The following is a 14,646-nucleotide window of genomic DNA, read 5'->3' on the forward strand; positions in this document are numbered from 1 at the left end:
AGACCATGAGGGCGAGGACGGGCTTACCTTTGATGATGAACATTTTGATGGAGATGATGATGGTGAAGGTGAAGCCGCTGAACCAAGCAGAGAGAGAGATGATGGTGTGGAGGGGGATAATGCTGAGTGAGCTTTTGTACTTAATTTTTCCTCTTGTATTTAGTTTTTCTGTACTTAGTTAGTTAGGTGGGACCCCCTTTTAACCCTTTGTAAGACGCTATTTTTCCTTTGAACGGAACAGTTGATTTGTCCTTGGTTGTACGTCTTTGGCTTTTCCTTCTCTTTTCTTTTCGAATTTCTAGGATCTTCTTGCAATAAGTTCCCGACTTTCGGTAGTTAATTCAAGCGTGGTCGAATGTAGCTTTCTAAAATTCGAGCGAGGTCGAATTTGACTCGCCAACTCTAGCGAGGTTGAATTTAGACTTGTTAATTCAAGCAAGGTCAAATTTGTCTTGCTAATTCGAGCGAGGTCTAATTTAGACTTGTTGATTCGAGCAAGGTCGAATTTATCTTTGCTAATTCGAGCAAGGTCGAATTTAGACTTGTTGATTCGAGCGAGGTCGAATTTATTTTGCTAATTCGAGCGAGTCGAATTTAGACTTTTTGATTCGAGCGAGGTCGAATTTATCTTGCTAATTCGAGCGAGGACGAATTTAGACTTGTTGATTCGAGCGAAGTCGAATTTATCTTGCTAATTCGAGCGAGATTGAATTTAGACTTGTTGATTCGAGCGAGGTCAAATTTATCTTGCTAATTCGAGCGAGGTCGAATTTAGACTTGTTGATTCGAGCGAGTACAAATTTATCTTGATAATTCGAGCGAGCTCGAATTTAGACTTGTTGATTCGAGCGAGGTCGAATTTGTCTTGCTAATTCGAGCGAGGTTGAATGTATATTTCCTGTGTTGGCGTGATGTGTAAACTTGGTGGAGTTATGTAAGAATTTTGTATACTGCTTCGCTTAATCGTTTATTGGAGAATACTACATGTCGTTGTACGGTTCGTACATACATTCGAGGAGTCCAGTATATCTAGTACATTCATCTTTCAAGCTTCGGGACGTCTTAATGTATGTACAAGACCGAATTTTAGCTAGTTGTGTCGTCGCATAGTGCTTTGTCGAGCGCGTGGGTGAGTTTTACGCACTTGTGTTTTGTCTGCATGTTGGAGAGATTTTATGTTTTCTGGGCTGGTGACCCAGTCCTAGTCTATACAGACTTTTCCTTTATGGCGTTGAGTACCAACTTATTGGGGGATGGGGGGTTTCGCTCGACCGTTGCCTATAGGATGATATGGCGCGGAGCATTTTCTTGGTGTGCTATTTTGACGACGTTTGTTCCCTGTTCACGTGTTGGTGAGTATGCCCCTGTTCCTGTCCCATCCTGAAAAGAAATAGCAAGTTAAAGCCAAACGAAATCATTTGTTACCTCGACTGATTGATTGATGAGTGGAAGGGAGCGATCATGTTCCCTTTTTTGGATATGCTTCGTAGCTGCTATCATTGGTTGAGCTAATATCCACCGAACTCAGATGAGATCTTGTGGGTCTTTGGCTTGGTATTTTTGCCGTCTCCGCTACTTGGGTCTAGAGAGTCCCTTCGATTTTATTGGCAATGAACTAAGAGTGCTAGCTTTAGATTCGATCTCAACCTCGTACTTAGCTTCGACGTTAGTCGAATTTGGGCACCTTGTGGGCTGATGACTTACTTCGCCCTTTGAGATCTTCGAGTTCAAGTCTCAATCTGATCCAGTCCCGAGTGCATGAAGATACGGAAACATAAGCCGCACCACAAGCACACAGGCGAAGGGATGAAGTTACAACGAACGGGAAGTAGAACTAGAATCGAGTTTAGATCTAGAGGAAACTAAAACTTTGGCTAGGAAATTCCCACAAAACGGTGCCAAATTGTTTGACCAAAAAGTTTCAAGCCTTTTTATTAAACTAATTAAATAAGAAGATATGGGGTAAATCCTAGCCAGAGATAATTTATTCTAGATTTGAGATTGAAGACAAGAATAGACAAGTATAGCTGAATGTAAAATTTGATTATAGTCGCGATTGTATTCCATAATGTAAGAAAAGGAAGACGGCTTCAATAATATCAAATGATAACAACGAATACATAAAGGAAAAGAATCACCATTCTTGAACTAGATAGATCTCCATACATTTGATAAAGTTGAACTACAGATAAATGCCAAGATCCTGAGATTTATCCCCTTTTGGCGAAGAGCTTGGGAGGATGGAAGATCTTCTCCTTTAGAGGGATGAATGTCTATGTATGTGTTCCTCTCATCCCCCCCCCCTTTCTGTTATTCTCTCTCATGATATTTATACAAAACACTTCCCTTACTCATCGGTCATTAACCGAAGTACCTAAGTTCTTGGAATATCCTCTAGAGTATTCCTCTGAAATGTCTAAGTGTTGAACTAGCCGTTCGGGCCGAGCTGAGTCATTCGCTGATATATTGTTTCTTGTACGTGACTTTGGCTTGATTGACCCCTGATCGTTCTCCCTTAAGTAGAATTACTTTGATCAGATTTTGACCTATACACATATGTATACAAAGAGTACAAAATGATTATATTGCTGTAGCATTGCACCTTCTTTAACTAATATAGGTCTACAACTCTGTTTTGTTCACGATGACTTGCTGGATGAGGGTTTCCCAATTGACGCAATAATAACTACAATCATTGAGCATACGACTTACTATATTTTATCACGAATAAGAAATCTACAATCTAGGCCCAGTTCTTAGTTGTCTACCACCAAATTAGACATGATTTGGGTCTACAGGCCCAGTTAAGGCGTAAAAGTGGGTTTGCAAAGATCCCCTTCTAATGACTGTTGAGCGGGCATTTTCACAAATATTTATTTTTGAAGAATTTTCAAAAACCACTATTGTTTAGTGGCTATTAATTTTCTATAGCTATCATATACATAATTACTTTGTATAGCTACTATTTAGTTGTTACGCGATTGTATTCGCTGTATTCGCGCTACTGTATTCATGAATACAATAGCAGAATTCACCTAAAAATAGAGGAGTCCAGTTGTGCGTCTGTATTCGCTGTAGTCGCGCTACTACATTTATGAATACAATAGTGGAATTCACCTAAAAAATAGGAGAATCCAGCTGTTTAATAACGAAAAGAGGATCAATTAGCGTGTATCACTCCTAATTTAACTTAACAAAATCAATTTTACATAAATTTCATTGCTACGCGACTGTATCCGCGCTACTGTATTCTTGAATATAGTAGAAGAATTCACCTAAAAATATGGGAGTCCAGTTGTGCGACTGTATTCGCGCTACTGTATTCATGAATACAACAGCAGAATCCGCCTAAAAAATAGGGGAGGCCAGCTGTTTAATAATGGAAAAGAGGATTAATTAGCGTGTATCACTCCTAATTTAACTCAACAAAATCAATTCTACATCAATTTCGCTGCTACTATGCTGTATTCCATGTATTCAGGCGACTGTATTGATAAATACAGTGAGGTAATCAAGAAATAGGGTGTATATCGTTCTATTCAATTTGACCGTATACATTGTATTCAATTCGCATATATTCATTATTCACTATTATACATTATATTAAATTCACCGCACAATAAAAAATCATAAAACACAGTGATATTCAGTAGTATTAAAAAATATAAACCTTTAGAATACATAAAGACAGGCGAAAAAATAATGTATTTATAAAAAAATACAATATATTTGAGTGTACTTGTACAAAATACAATGTATTTGAATTATTGCATGTGACTAAAATAGCAAAGAAGAGAAGAAAGTTCACTGGAGATGGCGTTTTCCGGCCAAGCAAAATACTGTATACATTGTATTATATATATATATATATAGAGAGAGAGAGAGAGAGAGAGGGGGGGGGAGAAAGAACATAATTGGCGTATTTCATACCTCAATAGTAGGTATAAATAAATACCTATTTTGCAATAAAATTAAAAAGGTAGCTATAAGTGATAATATTTTGAAATTGTTTTGGTTTATAATAAATAGGGTATAATAGTTTGCTATAAGAGGTAAAATTTCCTTTATTTTTTGGAGCTGCCATTGAAGTTATAACCGTATTGTATAAAAATTTATAAATTTTATCCACCGGAATTTGAAGGAGTTCTATCTTTTCAATGCAACTTCAAAAATCAAATCTTAAGTTCTTTTATCTTTAAAATGCAACTTCGGAATATTCGAGTATTAAGTAGTTCTATCTCTTCAATGCAACTTCAGAAATCAAATCATAAGTTCTTCTATTTTTCAAATGCAACTTCAGAAAATTCGAATCTTAAGTAGTTTTATCTATTCAATGCAACTTCAGAAATCAAATCTGAAGTTCTTCTATCTTTCAAATGCAACTTCAGAAAATTCGAATCTTAAGTAGTTCTATCTGTTCAATGCAACTTTAGAAATCAAATCTTAACTTCTGAAACTAAACTTGTTTTTTCGAATTTTAACAATCCAATTCACGATTTAACCCCACAATCTACTCCAAATGAGCTCAAATTTGAAACATAACTTTCAAATAATACAAAGAATAACATTTTCTAAAACAACAAATCTAACAAACCTATTTTGTAACTAAGAAGAAGAAGAAACCTTAAGCACACCCTACAATGGTGTTTTGCAACTAAGAAGAAAAGATGAAACCAAGCAGCTCATGTATACATGAGTTATGAATACAGAAAAAAAGAAAGCAACAACAAAGTTCCTGAATATATGTGACATATACAGAGAAGAAAATAGCAATAGCGAAAAAGAAGAGAAAATCGTGAGTATTTGAAGTTAACTAAAAATTGAGTATCAATTGAAATTTATAAAAAAAATGAGTACATATTAAACGGGTAGGACACCCGGTGAAGTTCTTACCTGCTAAGCCTACCTTATGGACTTGTCATAAACGAGTGACTGCAATTGTATTTTGTTTGCGACTAAAAATAAATAAAAAAGTTTTTAGCGGTAAACCGAAAAATACAACATTTCAATCTCAAACAAATGAAAATTGTGAGTCCGCGTACACGGTACGGACTTAACTTATCTAGAAAAGTAAAAATTTAGTATGCAGAAGTGTCTATTATCACACCTCGTAATTTGCATTTGCGCGTGGTTTAACTTTGACAGACTGCTTAGTACGTATCTTTGCTAGATTTTCAATTGTCATGCTTTTCGCACAGATATTTTCGTTCAGCTCTTTTAACTGTCAACTAAAGATCTTATAAACCCCTCAGGTGACGTCTATATAAAGAAAGGTCATTGTCGTCCTTTCACAATTCTTCCGTGCCCTAACCTCTTTCCTCGATCTGAAAATCGTAGCCCGCCATTGTCATTCCCATATCACTTCCTTTCTCTCCTAATATCTTTCTCTTATACCATTCTTAATTAAAAGTCCGTTAATTAGTGGGTTTGAGAGGTTAATTACAATGGGAGTACCGGCATTTTACCGGTGGTTAGCTGAGAAGTATTCAATGGTTATAGTAGACGTCATAGAAGAAGAAGCAGCTGTTATTGAAGGAATTAAAGTTCCAGTTGATACGAGTAAACCTAACCCAAACAACATCGAATATGATAACCTTTATTTGGATATGAATGGTATTATTCATCCCTGTTTTCACCCCGAAGATCGAGTACGCACTTTAATCCTCTTGCTTTCAATTTAGTGTACTTTAGTCCCTTTTGATTAAATTTTTCTTAGAATTTGACTGTGTTTGTGTTGTGTTTTTGAATTGTTGGTTGTTCTAATATAAATTGAGTATGAATTTGGGTATGCTGAATTGTGAGCTTCATCATGACGTGTTAAATACTGTTAAACCAATCCAATTTATATAAACACTCTTTCCATGTCATTTCTATACAACTTTCACAAGTTACAAAAGTTCAAATTGGTTAAGCTATTACCGTTTTAAACTTTGATAGATGTTACTAACTTTTCAGGTTTCAAACAATACTTTAATATTTTTTTGTTTTCAACTATCAATGATTTAGTTTAGCGCACAGTCAAATTAACGTCTTATATTCTTTATTAAGTTGAACACCGTGGTATAACTGCTGGTGCTTTTGTACTGTTTTAAGAAGTCACAGTGGATGAGGGGGACGAGGTGGTGCATGCATTTTCATCTGCTTGTGGCTACTTTAATACATGATTTTCATTTAATCACTGTCAATTGCTCTATACATCACGAACAATTTTATGAAAAATCAGGGCAGTGTAGATATTTATGGTTAAAAGACAGAAAAATCTTGCTCTGTTGATTATTAACTTTCAAGTGATTATGAAATGTGTCAAGTCTTTTGGTGTTTCTCTCTGGATTTGCTAACAATCACTATATAATAGTCCCTTATTGTTGGATCGGATACTTTGAGTTAATCAAGATGTTTGTTTTGGGGCGAGGAGAAGTTTGATTATATATAAAAGGATCGATTTGCTTTTGCAAGAATTGAGCTTATGTATTGGTTATATATTCCCAGAACGTGATATTTGGGAAGAAAGTGCATGGAATTGAGATACTCAGTGCATCCTTGCCATTTCCCTATCCTATGTGTTAAATGTCGATTCCACTCACACTTAATATTGTTGGAGGATGACTCATAGGCAAAGAAAAAAATTGATGTAGCTAGAGGTTGTCACAAACACAACATTGAGGATCTTTTACTTTAAATGATAGTAGAACTTTGGACAAATGGTGTTTGAAAAAGCAGTTAAATGACATAGAAAATGATTGAGTGGGGGTAAAGCAAAAAAGTTGTTAATGAATAGTAAAATCATTTGTTGGAACTTAAGGGGGTGAATGACCCTAGCAAGAGGGCCATCATCAAGGTGGGACTTAAAGAATGGGAGACAGATATTGTTTGCCTGCAAGAAACTAAAATGGAACTGGTGTCAGATAGCATTGTTAGAAGTTTGTCGGGAGGAAGATAATATGAGACTATTCCGGCTAGAGGCTATGCATGGGGAATTCTTTTACTATGGAATGAGAGAAAAGTTAAATGTTGGGAGGTTAAAAGGGGCGTGTTCTGTTTACTTGTGAGATTGCGTAGTTGTGGAGCTGGCGTAGAGTAGGGTTTCGAGGGGGTTTATGGTCCTATAGGGGAAGGGTCTAAGTCGTTGTTTTGGGAGGAGATTTCCACTTTTATGGAGGAGTGGGATATTCCTTGGGTGTTGTGAGGGGATTTTAATACTAGGCGGTTCCCGAAGGAGAGGTACGGGGGAAGGGTGATTTCGAAGGCTATGGAGGAGTTCTTTGAGTTTATTGATAACCAGTTCCTTGTTGACCTTTCTTTAATAGGTGCCAGATATACGTGGTTTAGATCTGAAGACTCTTCTTTTGGAAGAGGAGGTAAGAGGGCTATTGCAGTGTCTATGAGCAGTTGTTTAAGGAGGAGGCTAAATGGAGACCTAGGTTGGGAAGTTCAGAGTTTAACCGTATCGGGGAAGAAAATATAGAATGGCTTGAGTTGAGAGGACAGTTGGGGAAGAGGAATTCGGTTGAGAGTCAGGGGATAAAGCTTCGGGACCTGATGGTTTTACTTTGGCATTTTTCTAGCAGTGTTGGAATATTGTTAAGGGCGAGGTGTTGGAGACCATCGATGCTTTCCAAACTACTGGGAGTTTGAAAAGAGTTAATGCCTCTTTCATTTTTCTTTTAAAAAAAGGAGGGAGCTTCGAATATTAACAATTTTAGACCTATTAGTCTAGTGAGAAGCTTCTTTGAGATCATATCTAAGGTGCTTTCCAATAGACTACAACAACAACAACAACAACCCAGTGTAAATCCCACAAGTGGGGTCTGGGGAGGGTAATGTGTACGAAGACCTTACCTCTACCCCGAGGGGCAGAAAAGCTGTTTCCAGGAGACCCTCGGCTCAAAGAGGCGACAAGAGACACTATATTAGTACTATCAATAGACTCATAATAAAACAACATAAAATACCATAAAATCCATAACATAACATAAATACCATAAAAACAAAGTAACAGCAATATAAGAGATATAGGAAATACGAGAATATGTAAGGTATTAATACACAGAAGATAAAGACCATCATCAGTAGTTGATCAATAACATCCTAAGACTAATTCTTAACTGGCTAGTCTCACTCTAGTGCGCTGTAAAAAAGACATCACAATTTCCCCTAACCTACAACCTTAATGCTCGATCTCCACAATTCCCTGTTTAGGGCCATGTCCTCAGTAACCCTAAGTCGCGCCATATCCTGCCTGATCACCTCTCCCCAATACTTCTTAGGTCTCCCTCTACCTCTCCTCGTACCCACCACCGCCAGTCGTTCACACCTTCTCACCGGTGCATCAGTGTTCCTCCTCTGAATGTGCCCGAACCATCTGAGTCTTGCTTCCCGCATCTTGTCCTCCATGGGGGCCACACCCACCTTCTCTCGAATATCTTCATTTCTAATCTTATCCTTCCTTGTATGCCCGCACATCCACCTCAACATCCTCATCTCTGCAACTTTCATCCTCTGGATGTGTGAGATCTTCACCGGCCAACACTCGGTCCCATACAACATAGCAGGCCTAACCACTGCCCTATAAAATTTACCTTTCAGTAACAGTGGCACTTTCTTGTCACACAGGACTCCCGTCGCTAACCTCCATTTCATCCACCCCACCCCTATACGGTGTGTGACATCCTCGTCGATCTCCCCGGACCCCTGAATAAACGACCCCAGGTACTTGAAACTACCCCTCTTAGGGATGACTTGAGAATCAAGCCTCACTTCCACTCCCGCTTCCGTCGGCTCTGCCCCAAATTTGCACTCAAGGTATTCCGTCTTTGTCCTGCTCAACCTGAAACCTTTGGACTCAAGGGTATGTCTCCAAACCTCTAACCTCTCGCTGACGCCGCGTCGTGTCTCGTCGATTAGGACTATGTCATCAGCAAATAGCATGCACCATGGCACCTCCCCTTGAATATGATGCGTTATAGTATCCATCACCAGGGCAAATAGGAAAGGGCTGAACGCAGACCCTTGGTGCAACCCCGTAATAACCAAAAAATAATCGGAATCGCCTCCTGCTGTCCTAACCCGAGTCTTAGCTCCATCATACATGTCCTTAATCGCCCTAATGTAGGCAACCGGGACCCCTTTAGCCTCTAAGCATCTCCATAAGACCTCCCTAGGAACCCTGTCGTACGCTTTCTCTAGATCGATAAACACCATGTGGAGATCCTTCTTCTTATCCCTGTATTGTTCCACCATCCTCCTAATAAGGTGGATAGCTTCTGTGGTAGATCGCCCCGGCATGAACCCGAACTGGTTGTCTGAAATAGACACCGTCCTTCGCACTCTCATTTCTACCACTCTCTCCCAGACTTTCATGGTATGACTTAGTAATTTAATACCCCTATAGTTGTTACAGATCTGGATATCGCCTTTGTTCTTATACAACGGGACCATTGTACTCCACCTCCACTCTTCGGGCATCCTATTAGTCTTGGATATAACATTAAGCAACTTAGTAAGCCATTCCAAGCCTGCTCTACCCACACACCTCCAAAGCTCAACCGGAATTTCATCTGGTCCGGTAGCTCTGCCCCTTCTCATCTTACGCATTGCCTCCATGACCTCATCGACCTCAATGTCCCTACAGTCACTTAGTTCATGGGGGCTATCGGCGTTCCTCAATTCACCTAGTACAATATCCTGATCCCCTTTCTCATTTAGAAGTTTATGAAAGTAGGTCTGCCATCTCCTCTTTATCTGGTCATCCCCCAACAAAACTTTGCCGTCCTCATCTTTTATGCACCTCACTTGGTCCAAATCCCGAGCCGTCCTCTCTCTCACCTTAGCGAGTCGGAGTAACTTCTTCTCCCCGCCTTTGTTCCCTAGTTCCTCATACAAACGAGCAAAAGCTGTCGTCTTTGCCTCCGTCACTGCCATCTTTGCCTCCTTCCTAGCTACCTTATATCTCGCAATGTTCGCTCTCTTCTCCTCCTCTCCAGTGCTCCCCACTAACCGCAGATAAGCCACCTTCTTCGCTTCCACTTTACCTTGTACAACTGCATTCCACCACCAGTCTCCTTTGTGGCCACCGGTGCGGCCTGAAGATACCTCTAACACCTCTCTCGCCGCCTTCCTTATATAGTCCGCCGTCGTCGACCACATAGTGTTTGCGTCCCCACTACTTCTCCAAGCTCCCATTGCCGACAACCTTCCTTCCAACTCCTGGGCTTTAACCTTAGTCAAGGCGCCCCACCTAATCCTCGGGCGGCCTCGTACTGACCTCTGTTTCCTTCTTATCATAATACTAACGTCCATCACCAAGAGCCTATGTTACGTTGCAAGGGTCTCACCTGGGATAACTTTGCAATCCTCGCACAACCTTCTGTCGCATCTCCTGAGGAGGAGATAGTCAATTTGAGTCTTCGCCACCGAACTTTGGTACGTAACCAAATGCTCCTCTCGCTTCAGAAAACTCGAGTTTGCAATCACTAGATCGAATGCCTTCCAATAGACTAAAAAAGGTATTAGATATGTCAGTGCCTTCTTCTCAAAATGCTTTTGTGGAAGGCATGCAAATTCTACATGCAGCTCTGGTGGCCATTGAAGTGGTGGGCTCGAGAAAAAAGCAAGGGGAAGCTGGGATTTTATGCAAATTAGATCTTAAGAAGGCCTTTGATCATGTTAATTGGGAGTTTCTTGATTTCATTACGATGAAAATGGTATTTAGTGCTATTTGGAGGAAATGGATCAAATTCTGTATCTCTACTGCCAGGTTTTCTGTCCTAGTGAACAGTAACCCATGTGGTTTCTTTGGTAGTTTGTGAGTTATATGACATAATGGCCCATTTTCCCATAGTGTTGTTCGTATTTGTGATGGAAACATTGAGCAGGATGATGGACAGAGCTGTAGCAGGGGTTATTAAGATTTTTTTTTTGGCAGTGATCAGTGGACAAGGCACTGTGAAGGTGTCTCATCTTTTGTTCGATGATACCTTAGTTTTTTGTGATGCTGACAATACTCAGTTGCCTTTCCTGAGACAAGTGTTGACATGGTTCTAGGTGGTATCGGGCCTAACGATCAACTTCAGAAAATGCGAGATTATACTAGTTGGTGAGGTGGGGAATATTAAGAGTCTAGATGATGAATTGCACAACTGGGACACTTTCTTCTACTTATCTAGGTCTCCCGTTAGGAGCATTCAATAAGTACCAAGTTTGGAACCCAGAGGGTAGAAAAGAGGCTAGTGGGTTGTCAAAGGAGGTATTTATCCAAAGGGAGAAAGGAACTCTTAATTAAGAGTTCTCTATCAAGCATATCCACATATTTCATGTCCCTATTGCACGCCCAGTTAATGTTACATGCAAGTTGGATTCAAAGGGACTTTCTATGGGATGGCACAAACATGGAGAGAAAATTTCACTTGGTCAATTAGAAGACCGTCACTATCCCGAAATGTTAGGGTATGCTTGGGATTAAAGACCTGAGAGTCTTGAATAAGACACTATTGGGTAAGTGGCTATGGAGATTTGGAGTAGAGGTGGTTACTCTTGGAGAGGGGTAACTGCAGAGAAGTACGGGGTTTTAGAAGGGCTGTGGAGGACAAAAATATCTCACTTCTCTATAGGTGTTGGCTATGGAGGAATATCTTAAAGGGGTGGGAAGAGTTTAATGACAACATCTCATTCAGGGTGTAGGATGGGAGGATGATAAGTTTTTGGGAGCATAGGTGGTGCGGGAACAAAGCTTTGAGAATCACATTCACATATCTGAATACAACAACAACCTATCTAGTATTATCCCACATTGTGGGGTCTGGGGAGGGTAGTGTGTACGCAGACATTACCCCTACCTTGTGAGGATAGAGAAGTTGTTTCCAATAGACCCTCGGCTTAAGAAAGCATAAGCACCACATTAATGAAAATAAAGACAAGAAGGGACAACACCAAAAGCCCGATAAAAGCATAATAAAGACAACAAGATAGTAAGGTGATCAACAATGAAAGAAAACAACAGTTAGTCATAAAAACCTACTACCAACAGAAAGCGATACTGCATGCCAATACTATTGTTATGAACACTCTAGGCTACCTACTCTACTACCCTAATCCTCGACCTCCATACCTTCCTATCAAGGGTCATGTCCTCGGTCAACTGAAGCTGCGCCATGTCTTGCGTAATCACATTCACATATCTGAATATGTATAATATTTCAAGCCAAAAGAAGATACATGTCCAACGGGTTGTGGAATCTACAAGGAGAAGAAGTGCAGTGGGATGTGAGATTTTAGAAGGAACTTGCAAGATTGGGAGGTAGAAGAATTTCAAAACTTGCTCGGACTGCTTCACAATCAAAAAAATTCACTAGATAGTCATGATACATGGAGATGGGGTGCCGGGGAAAATGACATTTTTTTTGTGAAGTCTTATTATGAGAAGCTTCTATCTAGGAAGGAGCCGGTCTTCCCACATAATTCGATATGGATTCTCAGGGTATCGAGAAAGGTGTGCTTCTTTACTAGCTAGCTACAACAGGGGTGATCTTGATGGCGGATAATTTGAGGAAGAGGAAGATTATCGGTGTTTGGTTGGTGACTCATATGCAAAGAATCGGGACGATATGAATTATCTCCTTATACTGTTGCCGGATAGCATCTTATTTGTGGGGGAAAATTTTGAGTTGGTCTGGTTTCAACTGGGTGATGCCAGTCACGGTGAAAGAAGCTATGTTTAGTTGGGGCTTCAGAAGACGAAAGAGAAGACGCAAAGCATGGGATGTTGCCCCCTAGTACTCATGTGGGTTGTTTGGAATGAGAGGAATAGGAGAGTTTTTGATGCAGTAGAAAAAGATCTTATTCACTTGAGGAGTAGCCTCTTTTCCCTTATTTATTTTTGGTGCACCCATGAGGTTCCTATTTGTATGGAATATTGGGTGTCGTTCATAGAAAACCATGTCCTTTTGTAAGGTTTTTTACTTTTTGGTATACTCCTTGTATATGGGCATGTTTTGCCTTTTTTCAATGAAATTTATTACCTTATTAAAAAAAAATGAATTATGCATGCACATTGTTTCTGCTATAGTAAGAAGAGGAACGTTAAGATAAATAGTTGGAACACAGTGTAGCATTATGCCCTTTTATTGATGACATATGTTACTATTGTATACATGTTTGGGGGATACCGCTTTCATGTTATATCTGTAAGATTTTTTCGTTATTTGTGCTATCTTCTCTATTATCTATTGCATAAGTTTCCGTGCTTTCTGATGCAGCCTTCTCCAACAACATTTGATGAGGTGTTCCATTGCATGTTTGATTACATAGACAGGCTTTTCTCTATGGTGCGTCCTCGAAAGCTGCTATTTATGGCTATTGGTGGGTAACACGGTCAAACTACCTTTCAATTATATTAAGAATTCTATATTTACCAAAGGAAATGAAATATGGGTCAGATGTATTAAGAAAGGGGTGGGTTATTATTGCTTGGGGAAGTCGAAGAAAACTTTGGGTTCTTCTTGTCAAAATTCCCTGCATAGGAAATAATGAAATTGGAAATCATAAAGACGGAACTAAAACTGCTTTTACTTTCCTTCTCAATACTTAATTATCGACTTCTAAAATCTTTATAAAATCAAATTATTTTATATTTCTTTGTCCCTCCTGTAAGTTTTTGAAGATGGGCCCCAGATTTTCTTTTCTAATCATTTTTCCCATCGAGCAATTTCCTGTACAAAACAGTGATATATATTATAAGTGGATAGATTTCTGCGCTAATTACTGACGGTATATATTTTGGTAGATGGTGTTGCGCCAAGGGCAAAAATGAACCAGCAAAGATCTAGACGTTTTAGATCAGCGAAAGATGCAGCAGATGCGGTACATGCCCTTAATATTCTTTAATCATGGAGTAATAATTTCTGCTCAAGTACTATCTCATGGAATCCTTCTTTTAGGCAGCTGAGGAGGAAACATTGCGTGAGGAATTTGAGAGGGAGGGTAGGAAGCTTCCTCCTAAACAGGTGTCCCAAGTTTTTGATTCAAATGTAATTACTCCAGGGACACAATTCATGGCCACATTGTCAATCGCTCTTCAATATTATATTCACCTTAGACTAAACCATGATCCTGGATGGAAAAAAGTTAAGGTATTGTTCCTGTAAATTCTTGCTGTTTCAATTTGAGATTATTTGGTTTTGTTTTGTAGGTTGATGCAGTCACTTTCTTTTCTCTTGGTATGATACTAAAGATTATTGTGTACTTATTATTCAACTATTTTTTCGAAGGTTATACTTTCTGATGCAAATGTCCCTGGTGAAGGTGAGCATAAAATTATGTCCTATATTCGTATCCAAAGGAATCTTTCTGGTTATGATCCAAATACACGCCATTGTCTTTATGGTTTGGTACGTCTTATCTTTGGATGACTTGTAAATTCTTGGATGGAATCTTCTTCCTGATTTTCATGAATATTGTACTTGATATCTGGTGCCACAACAGGATGCAGATTTAATTATGTTGGGCTTGGCTACACATGAAGTTCACTTCTCTATACTCAGAGAGGTTAGGGACATTTATCATTACATATGCTAGCATGTCGGTTATAAATTTGTGCATAAGAAGAAAAAAGTTGAATCCTTTTGTTCACGAAAAGCCTTCTTTTTAAGG

The 14,646-nt window shown here is 39.3% G+C and overlaps 1 protein-coding gene across 1 annotated transcript in view; it reads left to right on the forward strand.

Annotated features, from left to right (window-relative positions):
• The first annotated feature begins 5,292 nt into the window (after nt 1–5,292).
• LOC104231803 (5'-3' exoribonuclease 3-like) overlaps nt 5,293–14,646 on the forward strand; it is a 35,245-nt gene continuing 25,891 nt past the window's right edge. The window contains 6 exon segments of the mRNA XM_070160029.1: nt 5,293–5,648; nt 13,254–13,356; nt 13,781–13,857; nt 13,935–14,126; nt 14,265–14,384; nt 14,479–14,541. Of these exon segments, the coding sequence (XP_070016130.1) occupies nt 5,445–5,648; nt 13,254–13,356; nt 13,781–13,857; nt 13,935–14,126; nt 14,265–14,384; nt 14,479–14,541 (759 nt within the window). The 5' untranslated portion in view covers nt 5,293–5,444.

Source organism: Nicotiana sylvestris, chromosome 10, assembly GCF_000393655.2.
Source record: "Nicotiana sylvestris chromosome 10, ASM39365v2, whole genome shotgun sequence".
In the NCBI taxonomy this organism is placed as follows: Eukaryota; Viridiplantae; Streptophyta; class Magnoliopsida; order Solanales; family Solanaceae; genus Nicotiana; species Nicotiana sylvestris.